Consider the following 20,203-nt stretch of genomic DNA (forward strand, 5'->3'; position numbering starts at 1 on the left):
ACCGCTCCCTGGCTTCGATATTTTAAAGCTTGAACTTAAACATCACAGGTGTGATATCAAGTCACAACAGAGGAGACAAGACAAAGTGAAGCAACAGAACAGGAATCAGGCAGATGCCGACCAGGAGCCTCCTGATACTAAAACCTCACAGAGCTTAAAAGATGAGTTTTGGGGCCTCCGCTCGAACTTTACAACTGAATTGTACAGACTATTTTTCCAGAGCCAGTAAATATCCTGACTTTGAGTTTTCAGATAGAAAAGAAAGTTTAGTCGCTCAGTTGTGTCTGACTCTTTGCGACCCCCTGGACTGTAGCCTACCAGGCTCCTCTGTCCATGGGATTTTCCAAGCAAGAATACTGGAGTGGGGTGCCATTGCCTTCTCCGGTGGATCTTCCCGACCCAGGGATCGAACCCGGGTCTCCCACATTGTAGGCAGACGCTTTACTGTCTGAGCCACCAGGGAAGTCAGATTATCTTTCAGATAGAAGATGAGGTCAGACTTAGTATTGGGATGCAAATGTTTAACCAGTTTTTTTTTTTCATTAATAGCCAGTATGATACTGCAGGACAGTGCAGGGACTTGCGACAGAGACAGGGGTAGGGGAGAAGCACAATATCCATCACAGAAGATCAACTTTGCAGGCCTGCAGGCCTGGCTAAGATCCCTACTCTGCCCTTAGGTAGCTTGTTGCCTTGGACAAGCTGCCTATATCCCTAACTCCTCATTGACAAAGTCAGATGATAATATTAAGCTCATAGAGTTGAGGGAGATTTGAGAGCTGATGCATGGTGGTCAGTGGTACAGAACCCACCTGCCAATGCAGGATATGCAAGAGATGCCAGTTCAGTCCCTGGGTTGGGAAGATTCCCCTGGAGTAGGAAATGGCAACCCACTCCAGTATTCTTGCCTGGAAAATTTTATGGACAGAGGAGCCTGGCGGGCTACAGTCCGTAGGGCCGCAAAGAGTCAGACACAACTGAGCATGCACGCACGCACGCACGCACGCACGGTGGGCACTTAGCATGCAGAGTCCACGTGTGTAAGCGGCCAGTGGGAGACTGCTAGCACTATCTTCAGTTGAGGCACAAATAATAAAGCTGCTCCAGACACCTAGGTGTTCGTTCACAGTCTCCTTAGGAACTTCTAAAGGTGAAGGGGCCTGGAAAGCCTGAAGAAAGAGGTGAAGTGAAGTGAAGTGAAAGTTGCTCAGTCATTTCTGACTCTTTGCAGCCCCATGGACTCTACAGATGGAATTCTCCAGGCCAGAATACTGGAGTGCACTGCCATTCCCTTCTCCACGGGATCTTCCCAACCCAGGGATCGAACTCTGGTCTCTCACATTGCAGGAGGATTCTTTACCAGCTGAGCCACCAGGGAAGACCAGAAGAAAGAGGTAGACCACTGCAGATTGGTAGGTGGCAGGTTTAAGAAGCAAGAGAACGTACTTACCAGGCTTGTCTTGGGTGACTGCAGGATAACAGACCTCCACACACCGCCTAAAGTTTATACAGGATCCTAAAGTTTATACAGAGGACTGAACTGGGCTCTGTTAGGTACACTTCCCAGGTGGTCTCAGCACCACAGGACTGTCTCAGAGTTCTGTCCTTGGGCAGCTTCTGGCGTGAGGAAGGCAAGCAGAACACACATTCCAAGGATGGTTAGGGGCCTCCAGTGGCCAGAGTCCAGCTCATGGGTCACATGCTCTCCACGGTCTCCTCCAGCACTTCTACTGACTACTAAAATAAACAGGATTTGCTTTAGTCCAATTGTCAAGATACATTTAGCATGGGTTTGAAGCTTTTCTCTAAGTAAAGAACTTTTACCGCATGATTAGATTAAAATACCAAATCCATTACACTGACTGGGAGCACAGAAACCAGCCTGCCCTGCTCTGCTGTGAGTAGTTACAGAACAAGCCTGGGTCCTGAGTCTGTCCTGTTTTCCTTCTGCAGTGACAGGAAATTCATCCTATTTAATGCTCACCATCTATTCCCCCTTCCAGATAATAGCACTTAGAATTCACATTCAGAACTTGCACTCCTCACCCTCTATCACCTATTTCCAGCTATATGGCTTGGGATTTAATTCCATCTCCAAACCCAGGTATAGGTCCTGAAAGGTTTAAGTCAAATAACATTTGCCATCCCACTGGCCACATTGATTGGTTCAGGGTTGGGCATGTGACACACTGGTCTGATCAGAGGGACTCGGAAAAGTACTGGTAAAAGTGAGTCATGGCCCTTCTCGTCTGTGTCTGGCTTTGTGGGGTGAGGCTGCAGGGGTGGGAGGGACATCATTCCTTTGCTGGTGAAAAGTGTGTCCTCTGCCCCTCCTGGGCTGGGGAGCAGGTCTTATATAGTGACTCCACTCTGACATTAAATTATATATTCACTGGCTGGCTGGCTGCTAAACTGGGAAAATCGTGCAGCCTCCCTGTGGGTTACACTTCGTACCTCACCTTTAGGGATGTGCTGGGACTTGCCTGACTCTAAAGAGAGATCTAGAAGCAAAGGGAGTGGTAGGGGAGGGTCCTGAGGGGGAAAAGCACTGTCTTGCAAAGCAGCTGCTTCAGGGAGGCCATTACAGTTTTCAATGCAGAGTTAATCCCCTCAGATGCATTCAGTTCAGTCGCTCAGTCGTGTCCAACTCTTTGCGACCCCATGAATCACAGCACGCCAGGCCTCCCTGTCCATCACCAACTCCTGGAGTTCACTTAGACTCATGTCCATCGAGTCAGTGATGCCATCCAGCCATCTCATCCTCTGTCGTTCCTTTCTCCTCCTGCCCCCAATCCCTCCCAGCATCAGAGTCTTTTCCAATGAGTCAACTCTTCTCATGAGTGGCCAAAGTATTGGAGTTTCAGCTTTAGCATCAGGACTGATCTCCTTTAGAATGGACTGGTTGGATCTCCTCGCAGTCCAAGGGACTCTCAAGAGTCTTCTCCAACACCACAGTTCAAAAGCATCAGTTCTTCGGCTCTCAGCCTTCTTCACAGTCCAACTCTCACATCCATACATGACTACTCGAAAAACCATAGGCTTAACTAGACGGACCTTTGTTGGCAAATTAGTACTGGTCAAATAGTCTCATCAGAATTCAGGGACTCAACATCCCCATCTCTGTTAGGGTCTTCCAATTTGTTCTCATTCCAACATACAGTATCCCATCTCTTCCCAGTTAATGCCCTCCTTTTAACAGTAGATACCATTGAGACTGGGAATTTAATTTGCCTTGTAACTCAGCCACTCACTGGGTGAGACCCTGGGTTTGTTTTTCAGCAAGTTTTTGGGTCATTTTATAAGGATCTTGAGCTGGGAATTTGAAGTCATGAGCTTATCCTTTTCTTTTCCCACTTTGTCCAGCACAGTTAGGAACTACCAAGCACTCTCATTATACTACTTAGTTTAACTAAAATGTTTGAACATCACTCAAAACCTTGCCTAGAGTATCCAACAGCAATATTTTTCATGTTTCTAATATCATCCCTCCATGGACTACCTGTACCCTCTTTACCATGTGAAATAGAGTCATTAGTGCCTTGAACTCTAATCAGACTACAGATCCAGTTCCAGAAAATCCAGGATGTGTTCAGAGAATTCATCCTTAAGATTCTGTTCCTCTAGGGTAATTTCCTGGTGGAAACTAAATCCCACATGCTGCAACTCAGTGTTCACATCCCGGTATCCGTTCCCATCACTTCATGGCAAATAGATTGAGAAACAATGGAAACAGTGACAGACTTTATTTTCTTGGGCTCCAACATCACTGTGGATGGTGACTGCAGCCATGAAATTAAAAGATGCCTGCTGTTTGAAAGAAAGGCTACGACAAACTTAAACAGCATATTAAAAAGGAGAGACATTATTTTACCGACAAAGCTCTGCATAGTCAAAGCTATGGTTTTTTCCAGGAGTCACATATGGTTGTGAGAGTTGGACCACAAAGAAGGCTGAGCGCCAAAGAATTGATGCTTTGAACTGTGGTGCTGGAGAAGACTCTTGAGAGTCCCTTGGACGGCAAGGAGATCAAACCAGCCAATCCTAAAGGAAATCAACCCTGAATATTCATTGGAAGATCTGAAGCTGAAGGTGAAGCTCCAATACTTTGGCAACCTGATGTAAAGAACTGACTCATTTGAAAAGACTCTGATGCTGGGGAAAGATTGAAGGCAGGAGGAGAAGGGGATGACAGAGAATGAGATGGTTGGATGGCATCATTGACTCATTGGACATGAGTCTGAGCAAGCTCTGGGAGTTGGTGATGGACAAGGAAGCCTGGCATGCTGCAGTCCATGGGGGTCACAAAGAGTTGGACATGACTGAGTGACTGAACTGAACTGCAAAGATCCCCTCTGCCACAACTAAGACCCAATGTAGCCAAAAAAAAATATATATATATATATATATATATTCCTCCAGAACCACCTCCAGTACCAAAATCCAAAAGTCAAGGGTCAACCAGAGAAAGAGAATCAGTAGGAGACCAGTTTTAAGATTTATTGCAATGAATTGGCTTATGCATTTGTGGGGCTAGCTAGGCAAGTCTGAAATCTGTAGGGCAGGCCATTAGGAAAGGCAGGCTGCAACTTTTGGGCAGAAGTTGAAGCTGCAGTCCACTGTGGAGAGTTTCTTCTTACTCAGGAAAACCTTGGTTCTGCTCTGAAGGCCTTTCCACTGATTGCATCAAGTTTATACAGATTATTATTGTAATAATCCCCTTTACTTAAAATCAACTGATTTTAGGCTTTTAGGTATCTACAAAATACCTTCACAGCAACACTTAGTATTTGATTGAATAACTGGGAACTCTAGCCTAGCCAAGTGGGCACAAAAAAACTGATCATCACACTGTAAATAATTCAATGTTTATAACTGTGTTTGAATTTTAGATTAATGGGGTAATTCTTTATGTAACTCATTGATAACTTGCTTTTTTTATTCAACATTTGATAATTGTATTCACCAGGTTATTCTCTGAAGCTGCAGTTCCTTTCATTGCTATATGTATTCCACTGGTGAATATACTAAAGCTTACTTACCCTTCTACTGTTATTTACCAGCTAAGTTATTGCTAGGGGTTTACAAGCTTTTTCTTTTTTATTCTTAATAACACTGCTATAAGATTCGTATTCAAGAGTTCTCTGAAGTACATACCTAGAATCGCAATCTCTGAGTCATAGGGTATGCATACTTTATCTTTAAAAAAAATTTCTCAGTTATTTTTTTTTAATTACTCAAAAAGGGTTCATTTTTTATTTAGCTTTCTGACTCTGTGCTTGTGCTTTCAATACTTTCACAACGATCTTCTGCTCTTCAATAAGGAAAGCGTGCTTGATCCTGTCGCAGACACATTTAGCACACATGGAACCACCATATGCTCGGCTGACATGTTTCTTTGTTTTAGACAACCTCATGAGAACTTTTGGTCTCACAGCACTAACCCCTCTAAGTTGGCCTGGGCACACACCACATGCAGATTTTGGTGCTTTCCCCACCTTCTTGGTATAAAGGTAAACAATTCTATTACCAGGGGTTCGGGACAGCCTGGTTTTGTTAGAGGCTGTATTGTAGGATAGCCTACGACGGTATGTCAGACGCTGCACCATCCTGAATGCCTCTAGATGCCGTCCCCGGAAGCAAAACTTCTCAGTTTTAATTTCTAATATGGTAACTAGCAATAGCTATACCTCACATAAAAAGCTCTTTGGGGGTCCTCAGTATATTTTAATACAATCATGATACTAAAATGTTTAAGATCAACTAGATGAGGGGCTAAATCTCCACTGAAAAAGAAAAAGTCAAATTTCATTATCATGAGAAAATAAGAAGGATAAATTTTATATTAAAATGAAGATGTTGTAGTTAAAGGAAGAAAGAATTCAGAAAAGAAATAATATTTTCAATAAGATTAAGAAAAAATATAATGTTTTAGGCAAAAGATATATATGGGTATGCACACTTCTAGCTCCATCAAACAAGGCTGTTTCCCAAAGGTCACTGCCGCTTAGCAGATGGTGGAGAGCCCCTGTTTCATATGCTCATTTATACTTTGTATTGTCTGATGTTTGATTTTGTGAATCTTGTAGGTATTAGCATGTATTTCCCTGATTACTAACCTTTCCTTTTTTGGCTACACAGGATCTTAGTTCCCTGACCAGGGATTGAGCATGTGCCCACTGCAGTGGAAAAGCAGAGTCCTAATCACCGGACCACGAGGGAAGTCCTCAACACCTTTTCAAATGTTTGTGAAAAGGTGTTCCTTCTATGGAATTCCTTTTGAACTTTATATATTTTTTTATATTTATTGCATGGCAAGTATCCTTTTCTGGTTGTGCTATTCCTAATATTGATTATCTGTGCCTTCATTTTTTATCTCAATCATTTTCACCAGAATTTTGTCAATGTTATGAATATTTTTGAAAAATCAACTTCTGGCTTGTTCATCTTTTTAAAATTAATTTTTCTTATATTTAGTTTTATCTCCCTTTTACTTTTTGGGGTATTATTTTGATATGGACACAGCTCATTAATTTTGAGACTTTCGAGCTCATTCATTTTTGAGCTTATTTTCTTATGAGAAATATTTGTGGTTATACATTTTCTATAAATACTATATTAACTGCATCCCACATGTTTTGTTATATAATATTTTCATCAGCTTTTGATTCTAAATATTTTCTAATTCCATTGTAATTTCTTCTGCTATTAATGGTTTATGGTTGAAGCATTTGAGTTTTTGATTAAGACTTTATTTTTATTATTTTATAATATTTATTTATTTGGCTGCACTGGGTCTTAGCTACGGCACGTGGGATCTTTAGTTATGGTATGTGGGATCTAGTTCCATGACCGGGGATTGAACTTGGGCCCTCTGCATTGGGAGCACAGAGTCTTAGCCACTGGATCACCAGAGAAATCCCCAAACTTTATTTAATTTTTCAACAGCAGTTTTTAGGTTCACTGCAAAATTGAGAAGAAGGTATTGAGGTTTCCCATGTACACCCAACCCCTATAAATGCATAGCCTCTCCCATTATCCCCCACTAGAGTAGTACATTTGTTACAACTGATGAACCTACATCCACCCATCATATCATCCAAAGTCTAAGTTTCCATTACTGTTTACTCTCCATGTTGTACATTCTAGAGGTTTGGACAAATGTTTAATGACATGTATCTACCATTATAGTATTAAACAGAGTATTTTCACTACCTTAAAAAAAACTGTGCTCTGCCTATTCATCCATGCCCTCACCCTGCAGCATTTACTTTTTAACGGTCCATTTTTGTAGATATTCCATAGATGCTTCAAAACACCATATATTCTGTAGTTATTTAATATAGAGTTCTACATGCTTGTTAACTGTGTTGCTCAAGTCTTTTATATCCTTAATGATTTTCTACTGATTATTCTGCATGTCACAGAAATGTGTTGTTGAAATAGCTCATGAGATGGTGATCTTGCCAAATTTTCCATGTAATTTTGTCATTTCAGCTCATTTTTCAAGCTATAGAACTGGTTTTATAGAAGCTTAAAATTGTTATACTTATTGGAAAATTGAATATTTTATCATTATACATCATCTTTTTATTTCTAGTAAGTTTTTCCCCTTTAAATATTTTCCTCTGGGGCTTTCCTGATGGCTCAGTGCTAAAGAATCTGCCGGCCAATGCAGGAGACAGGGGTTCGATTCCTGATTCAGGAAGATCCCACATACAGCAGAGTAACTAAGCCTGTGAGCCACAACTAGTGAGCCCACATGCCAAAAGTACTGAGGCCTGAGCACCCTAGAGCCTGTGCTCTGGAACGAGAGCAGCCAGCGCAGTGAGACGCCCTTGCACCGCAACTAGAGAGTAGCCTCCACTCACCGCAACTAGAGAGGAAAGCCCCTGCAGCGGTGAAGGCCAAGCACAGCCAAACACATTAATTCATTAAATTATTTTAAAATATTTTCCCTTAAAATATTTTGTCTCATATAGCTATATGATCTTCCTTTTATTTAGTATTTACCTCGTACATCATTTCCCACCATTTTTACTTTCAAATTTTCTGTACATTTTTAAAATGTATGTCTGTTGTAAAGAACAAATAGCTGGATTTTGTTTACTCAGTCTGACAATGTTTGTTTTTCAAATGCAGCTTTATGTCAAAATATTTAAATTTAGTGCAATTATTGATATATTTATTTTTTCCATCGTATACTGTGTTTTCTTTTTTCATGCCTTTCTATCTTTTGTTTTTCTCTCTTGTCTTGCCTTCTTTTGGATTGGCTTTTATTTTCCTCATTCCTTTTTCTCTTAACACTTTGACAGCTATATTCAACTTCCATTATGTTATAAAATGCAGTACATTATTTAATGTCTTAATATTTAATATAGTGTTCTACGGTTCTTCTATGATGATTCTGAGTGTGCATTTTTCAAAATCGTGACTGGAAATTTGTCGGCTCCTTGCCTCTGGATTAGGGTCCTTTGTCATCTATAGAAAGCAGTTCTGTACTATATTTTCAAACATTGCCTCTTCCCTTATCTTTATTCTCTCTCTAGAGTTATGATTGAACATATGATACACCTTCTTGGTCTATCTTCTGTGTCTTTTAGAGCTCTAGTTTATATTTTCCATCTCTCTGCCTCTCTGGGTTATAGTTCAGATAAGTTCTTCTATCTTCCATAACCCTAATCATCCTATCAGCTATATCTAATCAGCTGTTAAACCTATTGAATTTAAAATTTAAATTTTTCACTTCTTGTAGTTGTTTGATTTTATTCCACACCTGCTTGGTCTTCTGTCATATTTTCAAGGTTCTCTTTTATTTATTATATTAAGGATACTTATTTGATATGCTAGATCTGATAACTCCAACATTTAAAGTTTTCAGGTGGGGTCAAATTCTCAGGGAAACTGCCTTTCTTGGATTCTGATGCTAATCAAATTGGGGTGGGGGATCTCCCCTGAGAATCTGTATTCCTGATCCTATCCTCATATAGGTCTTCAGCCTGAATTCACATGATTAGGCACTACCTTCACCCAAAGACAAAAAACTTGGATCCAAGAGTGTGATTAAAAATGACCCCAATGCACATAAAATAATAATATAAGATATTATATATATATGGGGGCTTCCCAGGTGGCGCTAGTGGTAAAGAATCTGCCTACCAATACAGGAGATGTAAAAAACGAGGGTTTGATCCCTGGGTCAGGAAGATCCCCTGGAGGAGGGCATGGCAATCCACTCCAGTATTCTTGCCTGGAGAATCCCCGTGGACAGAGGAGACTGACAGGCTACAGTCCATGGGGTCACAAGAGTCAGACACGACTGAAGTGGCTTCAGTAGCACAGCACAGCATACATATGTGTGTGTGTGTGTATATATACACACATGTATGTATATATATGTATATGAATGTATGTATGTATATATATTAGGTTGGCACAAGAAATAACCATGTTCTATATTACAGAAAGCAATCCACAGATTTAAGGTGATCCCTATCACAATACCCATGACATTTTTCACAAAATCAGAACAAATATCCTCAAATTTATACAGAACTGCAGTAGACCCAGAATCACCACAGCAATCCTGAGGAGAAAGAACAAAGCTGAAGGCATAATCCTCCAAGACTTTAGATAATGCTATAAAGCTGCATAATCAAAACAGACTGGTATTGGCACAAAAAAACAGATATATAGATCAATGGAACAGAATAGAGAGCCTAGAAATAAACTCAACACCTATGGTCAATTAATCATGGACAAAGGACGTAAGAATATACAATGGAGAAAAGATGGTCTCTTAAGCAAGTGATGTTGGGAAAGTTGGGATAGTTTCATGTAAATCAATGAAGTTAGAACACATCCTCATACTAGACACAAAAATAAACTCAAAATGGCTTAAAGACTTAAATATAAGACATGACATCACAAACTCCTAGAAGAGAACATAGGCAAAACATTCTCTGACGTAAATTATATCAACGTTTTCTTAACTTAGTCTCTAACCAAACTTTACAAGCTTTCCATACAGCAAAGGAAACTAGGAAAAGTCAGCCTACAGTGGGAGAAAAGTCTGTGAATGATGTGACCAACAAGGTGTTAATATCCAACATACACAAACAGCTCATACAGCTCAATATCAAAAGAACAAACAACTGATCTAAAAAATGGGCAGAAGACCTAAATAGACATTTCTCCAAAGAAGACATACAGATTGCCAACAGGCATATGAGAAAATGCCCAACATTGCTAATTATCAAACCAGAAAAGATGAAGTACCATGTCAGAGCAGTCAGAATGGCTATCACCGAAAGTCTACAAAAAATAAGTGAAGGTGAGGATGTGGAGAAGAGGGAACCCTCTTACACTGTTTGTGGGGATGTGAATTAGTGCAGCCACTATGGAGAACAATATGGAGGTGGTAGCTCAGAGGTAAAAGCCTCTGCCTACAATGCGGGAGACCTGGGTTCGATCCCTGGGTCAGGAAGATCCCCTGGAGAAGGAAATGGTAACCCATTCCAGTATTCTTGCCTGGAGAATCCCATGGACAGAGAAGCCTGGTAGGCTACAGTCCATGGGGTTGCAAAGAGTCGGACACGACTGAGCGACTTCACTTTCACTTTAAAAAATGAAAAATAAAGCTACCAATGATCCAGCAATCCCATTCCAGGGTATTTATCCAGAAGAGATGAAAACTCTAACTAAAAAAGACACATGCCCTTCAATGTTTGTAGCAGTACTATTTATAATAGTCAAGACATGTAAGCAACCTAAGTGTCCATCAACAGATGAATGGATAAAGATGTGGTATAAATAAACAATGGAATATTAGCCATAAAAAATGAAATATTGCCATTTGCAGCAACATGAATGGACCTAGAGAACATTGTTCTGAGCAGATTCAGACAGAGAAAGAAATATTATATGATATCACTTATATGCGGAATCCAAAAAATAATACAAATGAATCTACATACAAAACAGATTCACAGACATGGAAGACAAACTTACAATTACCAAAGGGGAAAGGAGGGGGATAAATTAGGAATCTGGGATTAACAGATATAAATTAATAAGCATAAGATAGATGAGCAAAAATGATTAAGTGTATAACACAGGGAACTATATTCAATATCTTGTAATGACCTTGTAATGGAAAATAATCTGAAATAAAAAGTATATTTATGTGATGCAATTTGCTGTATACCTGAAACTAACATACTATTGTATGTAAATATACTTCAATTAAAAAAAAAAAAGAAAAGAAATAGCCATGTTGAGGGATAAGACAGATTCAAGTAAAGCTAAGTTAAAGACATCTCAAGTTATTTTCAAGGAAGTCATGTACTTACATGTCAGCCTTGGTCAGTGAATCTTTGTGATCATGATTTGGGGTGGGGGCACAGGAAACACGAGAAGAAAGTGAAAGTGAAAGTGAAGTCACTCAGTTGTGTCTGACTCTTTGCGACCGAGTGGACTGTAGCCTGCCAGGTTCTTCCCTCCATGGGACTTTCTAGGCAATAGTACTGGAGTGGGCTGCCATTTCCTTCTCCAGGGGATCTTCCCGACCCAGGGATCGAACCCGGGTCTCCCACATTGCAGGCAGACGCTTTACTGTCTGAGCCACCAGGGAAGCCCACACGAGAGGACTGGACAGCAGTCACATCGGTGCTCTTTCAGGATGTGGCCCCAGACGACTATGGGGAGCCTGAATGGCTCCACAACAGTTGAGGCTGGATACAATGGGGAGATGCTATGTCTAGGCCTCTGAGGCTGGTTCAAGAACAACTGCTGGCTGGCTGCTTCTCAGCACGTGGGAGGGAAGGTGAGCTGGGATCATAACTTGAGCACAAGGCCTACAGAACAAGACAGCCTGTGGCCACGCGGCCTGCAGAAGTCTGTGGTCCTCCATCCCAGCCTTGCCCACTCTCCTTCTTCACTCTTATTCTGCCCAAGCTGATGCCATTGGCTGGGGCTGCTCCATCTCTGTGGTGCAGCCTTGCAAAAACTGATTTTGGTCTCTGTGAGGGTTATCTAACAATTCAGTGAGTGTTTTCAAAGTACCTAACATATTTTTTAAACAGGAAAGAATCCTACAATGTTTGCTTTATAATACGCATGCTTTTGTCACTTAGCAAAATATCACAAGCATCTTTCCAGACATCAAGAACATCCATCCGTTTCCACCAGCTGCAAGCTCTCCAACCATCATGTATCTATTGCTCCCTCTGCTCTCTTCAGTGGCACCTTCCTTTCCATCCATAAACGTGTTTGATTCTCTACCATTCTTACAGAAACAAGCAACTAAAACTCCCCCTGAAACTGGATGTGCCCTCTATCTACTTCCTCCATCTCCCCTTCTCCTCGCAGGAAACCTCAAACCATTGACATTTGCTGAATTCATTGCTCATGTCTTATTCTTCACCACAAGGTCTGGCTTTTCTCACCACAGGTGTCCTGACACAGCCCTCTCAAGAGCCGCCTGATTTTCTATCTGTCAAACCCAATTAACCCAATTAGATGGCATTGCAGGCCCCTACATCGCCTGCCATTTGACTATAGGGATTCCTATCTCCTTCTAGAGGATCCTCTGACATTGTGAAAGGCTGGGAAACCAAAAGCTACATTTTGTAGATTCCCTTGAAGTTGGGTTATGCAAGTTAGGTTTTAAGAATTTAGATAGCACATGTCAGACTTCCCTAGTGGTCTGAAGGTTAAGACTTTGGGCTTCTACTGCAGGGGGCGCAGTTTCCACCGGGGTCAGGGAAGTTCCTCAATCCACACAATGGGGCTAAAGGAAAAAAGAGGGAGGGGATATGTGTATTCCTGTAGCTGATTCACTTTGTTGGACAGCAGAAACTAACACAACGTTATAAAGCACTTATCCTCCAATTAAAAAAAAAAGAAGAAGAAAGCAGAAGTGAAACAGGCCATCTTTCTTTCTCCTGGCAAACAAGATTATGCAGACATGGGGTTTTCCTGCAGCAACTTCAGCTCTCCAGTGTCCAGCCCAGCTTTGTGTGTAATAGCAGTTACGGCAGCATTCCAACTCTCAGCAACATCGCTGTTAGTAAGTTCAACTGAGTTCTGAGGTGGCCTTTATACTTGCCTGTCACACAAACGGTACCTCCTCCAGAGAGTTATTTCTGGCTGTTCAGAGTCTTTCCTGGAGGCCCAAACTATAGCCTATTCTTCCAGTGCACCTACTGATATTTAGTACCTAACTGCCTGTTTAGCTTCTCTTTCTATTGGCTTCTGTTTCCCGTACTGATCTGGCCCCTCGGTATCAGAAGCAGCCATCGGCAGTAGGCCTTCATGAAAGAGAATATTTATACGCTGAAAGAAAAGTCACAGGTTGGTTAGGCAGGGGCTGTGTGGGCATTGCTTGTACCTTCCTGGGGCCAGGTACGTGGCTCTCTGGGCTGTGGCTCTAAGAAGTGCACCCTTCCCTTGTGCTTATCCCGAGACCACCCAGAGCTTCTTGGCCAGTGATCAGCTCTGCCACACCAGTGAAGCTCTGTCCCCCACTCACCTGCTTTTCCCTTTTGACCACATGCCCCATCACTGTGCTTTCATCCGCTGTGTCTGTGTTGGAAGACCTTCTGGTCCCTAGGCTCCACCTGGCAATCTGGTCCACACTGTGGGGAAAGAGAACAGTCAAATTCCTTCCCCCAAGAACTAAAGCAAATAGATAAAAGAAAAACGAAGAGAAAATAACTACCAGTCTATCTTCTTTGTCTAGGAAAAAAAATTCAAGAATGAGGACAAAACAAAGGTATTTTCAGGTAAACCAAAATTGAAAGACCTTCACAAGCAGATCCTAGGACATTTGAAAGGAGATATACTTATAAATACACACGTAGACATATACACAAATATATATCAGGCAGAAGGAAAAATGACTTCAGAGGAGAGATCTGAGACGGAAGTAGGAGCTGGGCCTTAGATGGGCAACATCCAGAAGGCGGAGTTGAGTGGAGGCCATCCTCCTGCTGCGTTGCTCTCTTCTGGTGGTAAGCTCAAGGAGGCGGGTAAGTTTTCTCAATCAGCGCTCCAGTTTCACTCAACAGCTTCGTAGGTGCTGACAGGAAGCAAAGATCTTTGGGTTATGAGGTCACAGCCACGTTGCTGGTTCCAAGGTCACAATACATTGTGTTTCTTTAAAAAACAAATGTATTGGAGTATAGCCGATTTATAATGTTGTGTTTGCACTGTGTCCTTGAACTTAATCGTTGCAGGGGTGGCTTCCTGTGTCCCACCCTCCTGACAGGGGCTCCAACAATGGGTCAGTTTTGCAACTTCTGGGAGATGTTCCTGGAGGGTCGGCTTAAGCCTGCCCATCCAGCACCTCTGAAGTTTTCATAAGCAACTGTTTTCCTATATGAAACTCCTTGAGGATTAAAAAGTACATGATTGTTGGAGAATATCAACAAAAACTCTGACTCAAAATGGTGTAAACAATTTATCACATCACGTAACAAGGCGGGCAGAGTTTGCTGCTGCCAAGGTTCCTCTGGGCTTCTCGGTGATCTTTGTGATTCGGCCTTTCTTGTTGTGTAGACATCTTCCTCACACAGGCAGCAAGATGGCAGGCAGCCATCCCATCCAAACAAGACAATGTGGAGAAGAGTCTATGTTTTTTATGTATGTCTTTTTTTGTTGTTGCTTCTTTTAAAATAGTTTTATTGACATACAAGTAACATGCATACAATTCATTAATGTATATAGTTCAGTGATTTTAGTATATTTACAGATATGTGTAATCATTATCATCATCTTCAGAATATTTACCTCCAAGAAGAAACCTCATATCCCATTCCCCTGCTTACCACCCCAGCCCTAAGCCACCACTAACCTATTTTCTGTCTCTATAGGTTTCCTGTTCTGACTTTCATATGAATGGGATCATATAGTATGTGGTCTTTGGTGGCTGGCTTCTCTCACTTAGAATGTTTCCAAGGTTCATCCATGTGGTAGCAGGTATCAGTACGGATTTCCTTTTTTATAGCCAAGTGCTATTCTATTCTATGGCTATACCACATTTGTTTATCCATTCATCTGTTGATGAATATTTGAGTTGAACTTCTAGATACCATGAATAATGCTGCTATAAGTACTTGCTTAGAGGTTCTGTGTGGAAACACATTTTCATTTCCCTTGGCATTTATCTAGGAGTGGAACTGCTGGGTTCCACTGGATTTAGTCATTTTATGGACAGCCAGGTTGTTTTCCAAGTGCTTCCCACCATCAGTATGGACTCTGAATTTCCCAAATCATGACCAACATTTGTTGCTATCTGGCTTTTAAATTCTAGTCATCCTAGTGGATGTGAACCGGTATTTATTATGGTTTTGATTTGCATGTACATCTCTTTAAATCAAGGGAATCATTTCTAGATGTCCCCCACCTGACTTTTCACTAAGTCCCATTGGCCAGAAGGTATCAGATACACCTTCCTAAACCAATCAGTGGCAAGGGAAATGGGATTTCCATTGAGGACCCATTTCCTGGTTTGAAGTTGGGGTACTTGGCTGCCACCTTTAAGGCACACAGACATCCAGAGAAGAGGGCTCACCCTAACATCAGGTTCTGTTAGAAGGAGGAAGTGAGACAGAGGATTGGCTGTGTAGCTACGTCATGTGTGTGGCTTCTATGACACCAGGCTCTGATTGATGGCTTTCCTTCTTTTCCTCTGACCATTTCTTAGGCGCCTCTTCCTCTGTCTACTACCGTCCACTCAGTACTTCCTCCTCATCATCCATACTCTTTGGGGCATCTCATTTATTTTCTTTTTTTTTTTTTTTCAAATGTTTATAGCAGCTTTATTCATAATTGCCAAAACTTGGAAGTAATCAAGGTGGCCTTCAAGATATCAATGGATATATTATGGTACATCCAGACTATAGAGTATTCAGCATTAAGTAAAAAATTGCTAAAAAAAAAAAAAAAAAAAAAAAACCACACACAAAAAAAGTATTAACTAAAACAAAACCAAATTACATTCTATCAATACATAACTAGTAACAGTCACTTTCAGGTAAACCTTAAGTACAGAATACAGACATTGCTATCTGTACTTAAGGCATCAGGCCACATTGAGGATGGTGAGAACAGAGTATAGCAGTCATTGGGATGTGAATCACTTTAACTGTGGGCTCTCCACCATTTATCCCTTTTCCTCTGATTACTAGTAAGGAGATTGAATCAGTAATCAAAAACTTCTCATCAAGCAAAAGCCCAAGACCAGATGACTTCAGTGGTGAATTCTAACTTTTTAAAAATTGAGGTAAAACCATATAAAACATTATGTTACAGATGTACAGGGCTTCCCAGATGGCACAGTGGTAAAGAATCCTCCTGCCAATGCAGGAGATGCAGGTTTGATCCCTGGGTCAGGAAGTTTCCCCTGGAGAAGGAAATGGCAAGTCCTCCACCAATATTCTTGCCTGGAAAATTCCATGGAGAGCAAAGCCTGGCAGACTGAAGTCCATGAGTTCCCAAAGAATCGAGCACAACTGAACGACTGAGCCATTGAGCAGACACATGCACACACCCACTACAGACAGACAACATAGTAATTCAATATTTGATACTACAAAAATCTAGTTACCGTGATTACCATAAAATTACCCCCTTCACCCATTTCCCCACCTCCCATTCCTTCCCCTCTGGTAATCACTTATTCTGTTTTAAGACGTGGCCCATTTGAAAGCAATAATGTTGATGTATCCAAACCAGGTTTCTTCCTCCTCCCCATTGCGATTAATCTTTCCATAATCTTCTTATTCCTCTTAGCACATTCAGGGCATAACAGGTTATCTTCCATGTCCGGGGGTGCAAAAGTGCAGGCAGGTAACACGAAGAGGGGAGGTCATCCTCCTGGGGGTGTCAGGCACCCAGGTCTGACCTGCTTGGAACTGCAGGCGGACCCAACCTTCTGTGTCTGCCAAGAGTGGTCTGCCATGGACCACACACCACCGGACACCTGAAGCTTGTGGCAGAAAGGATTCAGAGGTACGAAGGGCACGTGAATTCACAGCCTTTGGGTGAACAGCCCTTGCAGCAATTCTTGACCATGCTGCCAGCATGGCTACCTGAGCTGAAGTTACCACCTCAACCATTTTAGTCCTTTCCTCACTCTCACTCATCTTCCTTTTCTGTACACTTCCCCTCTTGGTCACCATGCTGTGTTTCCTTGAACATGAGTGCATTCGGGCCTCCTGTGATGATTTAGGAATATACTGATCTTTTTCAGGATAAGCATGTTCCTGGAGTCTCCGATAAACTTCTATTTTCTGGCCGTCAGTACTCAGCTTAAGTTGCTGGCACCAGTACCGCAAAGTGTCCCGACTCACATTGTTAATCGGAGGCAATGTGGTCAGCAAGGGACAAACTGATCTTCTAAAGCTAGAGCTTGGACAATCTTTCTCAAGCTCATTTGTTTCAGGAAGAGGAACTTGATTATCTGTATTCAGTGCCTCCTCTTTGACTTCTGAAGTTGAGGAAACACCTGGTTCCACTTGATGGTCTTCAATAATTTCCTCATTAACTGGCAGTGTAAAAATCACATTTTCTTCATCTAATGGCCCTTCAAAGAAATTCTTCCCATAATTTGAGTATGCCATTTCAAGTAATGCTCAGAGAAAGGCAGAGCCACAATGTTCCATCTCATTTATTTTCATGATTTCCATTTCCTTTTGATGACTTCAGAAATTGTTTTTCCTGAGTTTCAGATTTACTGATAATAAATAATAATAGAATTGCCATTTTAAGATACTTATGCTCCAGGCAGGGGCTTCCCTGGTAGCTCAGCTGGTAAAGAATCTGCAACGCAGGAGACCCTGGTTCGATTCCTGGGTTGGGAAGATCCACTGGAGAAGGGATAGGCTACCACTCCAGTATTCTTGGGCTTCCCTGGTGGTTCAGCTGGCATCCACCTGCAATGTGGGAAACCTGGGTTCGATCTCTGAGTTGGAAAGATCCTCTGGAAAAGGGAATGGCTACCTACTCCAGTATTCTGACCTGGAGAATTACATGGACTATTCCATAGGGTCACAAAGAGTCAGACTGAGTGACTTTCATGCTCCGGGCACAGTACGTTATCTCATTTTACTCTCATCACAACCCTAAAATTCTATTCTTATCCCTATCTTATAGATGAAAGAATAGGTTTAGAGAGATTAAGATTTTTTACTCAAAGCAACCAACTGAGTAGGTTGACGCAAGCAGGAGTTGGACCCAGTCTGTTTGACTCCAGAAGCCAAATCCACTTCCTGTTAGGCTTCTGCACTTCCCTCAAACACAGGGCAGCCAAAAAGAACATATCATCTCCCCATGACTTGCCCTACCTGCCCACTATGCTACCCCCCCACCCCCTGGTGTGTTCCCTGCAGCAGAGAGGGAACCAGTTTATCCAGGTATTGAGTCCAGAGACCCAAGAGTCATCTTCCATCATAAAAACGAATAGTTTTCTATGTGTGCATAATAAAATATTGAGAAGCAAGATGGTTTAAAGTAGACCACACTCATTTCTCTGCTTTTCTTCCCCCACCTGAACCCACACTCCTAACTACAGCCAGAGAGCGCGCGTTACTCTCCTGTATAAAACCTCTGAAGGGGGGTGGTCAGCCCCTCACCACCCTCAGGACCAAGTCCACGTTCCTGATTATGACTTCCAAGGCTCCCCAAGGCCGCCAGCAATCTCTCCAGCCTCCACTCTCACCTCTTTGTGTACAGAGCTCGGCGCTCCAGAAACATGACGTTTTCCTGTAGTCTCCTCTATTCTTCGCTCATATTGCTTCCTTTGCAGGACACCCTTAAAATATGCAGGTTAAGACAAGCTTTGGCATTGAGCCGACCTAGTTTCAAATTCTTGCGCTGTCATGGTGAAAGAGCATTTAGTCTCTCAACTCCAATGTATTATTTATCTGTAAAATGAGTATAACCCTACCTCAGGGCTGTCGTGAAGATGGATTAAACAAACTGGACCCCTGAGAAGCTCTCCCTAGCTCATTTCTGCAACATCCTGGGCCAGGCCTTGCACTGTGCGGTCTCATCGCTTCTCTGTCCTGTCTGAGGTCCCCCAGATCTGGGATCCATTCGGATTCATCTCAGCCCCTTGAGTCCACCTGGATGGGACCACTGCCGGGCTAGGGTCAAAAAGATAGAGTCGGAGATCCCTGGAGCGGATGGCAACATCGCAGAGCATTGAACTTAACAAGTGTGGGAGTTCTTTAGGAGACGATCGCTGCTCATCCAGCGGCTGAGACCACGCTGGAGGAGGGCAACAGCACCAGGGGGCGGAGCCAACAGCATGGAGCGTGGCAACTACCCACCTAAAAGCAATCAGTGTGCAAGCCTGTTTATGCTAGTAAACGCCCTGAGCTGCCCAGCGGGGTTCCAAATCCCGCAAATCCCACAGCTTGCCCGTGTCCCTGCGAGTACAGGGAACAAGAGGGTTTGGAATAAAGGCCAGGGCCGCGGAGATTCGACTGTAGAGCAGGGAGCCGGTCCTGATTCCCGATTCCCATGGTCAGGGGTAGCCAGCGCGCGTGTGCACGGTTGGGGGGCGGGGGGATATCTGAGTGCAGGCAGCAGGGAGAGACCATTTTAATGGCAGGGGTACAAAGAAGCAGAAACCACTGCGCCGGGCGGGGCGCGGTGTGGGTAGGGGTGAGTGGGAAGGTGGCTGGGGAAGAGAGCACCACAGGGAGGCTAGAGGACGGGATGGTTGGGCAGAGAGACTCGTCTTTCTCGCAGAGTCCAGAGGCCTACCTTTCAGTGTGCGCAGCATCTTGCTCTGGGGACGCAGCTGTGAAGGAGCATGGCCCAGAATGGCAGCCATCGCATGTTATCTTCCAACTTAAACTCTTCCTGACAGAACTGCCAGATTGTTGCTTACAGGAAAGGGCAGCAAGCTGAAGGTTCAGCCCTCTCCGGATCGGGATCCGCATCCGGATCCTGTGTTAGGGGTACGTTTTAAAGACTGCGCGGAAGGAAGTGTTGGAGAAGGGGGCCCCTGCTCAACAGGCAAATAATAGTCTTCTCTGGCTGGAAACTGGCCAGGACCAGGTCCCTCTAGGGCAAGGTCTTGTTCCAAACTCCAGGGTCCACCCCAGGGGCAGAGAGTGAGGGCGGCTTTCCCGAGTCCATTTTCCTGTTTGGTGCTGCATTCCATCCTCACCTGGACCCAGAGGGCCCCAGTACA

The 20,203-nt window shown here is 42.9% G+C and overlaps 2 protein-coding genes and 1 pseudogene across 19 annotated transcripts in view; all 3 read right to left on the reverse strand.

Moving 5' to 3' along the window:
- Positions 1 to 20,203, reverse strand: part of PIGZ (phosphatidylinositol glycan anchor biosynthesis class Z) — a 32,898-nt gene that overhangs the window by 10,753 nt on the left and 1,942 nt on the right. For 9 of the 18 annotated variants that reach the window (XM_069556734.1, XM_069556823.1, XM_069556831.1 and 6 more), the window contains exons 2-3: positions 13,529 to 13,634; positions 1,451 to 1,737 (exon numbers count right to left, since the gene is read on the reverse strand). The gene's annotated coding sequence lies outside the window, so the exon portion shown is untranslated. Of the gene's footprint in view, positions 1 to 1,450; positions 1,738 to 13,528; positions 13,635 to 19,770; positions 19,957 to 20,203 lie in introns of those variants that run through there. The other 9 variants (XM_069556858.1, XM_069556788.1, XM_069556851.1 and 6 more) reach the window with 4 other exon arrangements.
- LOC138422321 (large ribosomal subunit protein eL34-like) lies at positions 5,217 to 6,839 on the reverse strand. The gene has a single exon (XM_069557048.1). It carries the CDS (start codon positions 5,604 to 5,606, stop codon positions 5,253 to 5,255), a length of 354 nt encoding a protein of 117 aa, XP_069413149.1. The 5' UTR covers positions 5,607 to 6,839; the 3' UTR covers positions 5,217 to 5,252.
- LOC138422254 (developmental pluripotency-associated protein 2 pseudogene) lies at positions 16,668 to 17,690 on the reverse strand (annotated as a pseudogene).

This window comes from Ovis canadensis, chromosome 1 (assembly GCF_042477335.2).
Source record: "Ovis canadensis isolate MfBH-ARS-UI-01 breed Bighorn chromosome 1, ARS-UI_OviCan_v2, whole genome shotgun sequence".
In the NCBI taxonomy this organism is placed as follows: Eukaryota; Metazoa; Chordata; class Mammalia; order Artiodactyla; family Bovidae; genus Ovis; species Ovis canadensis.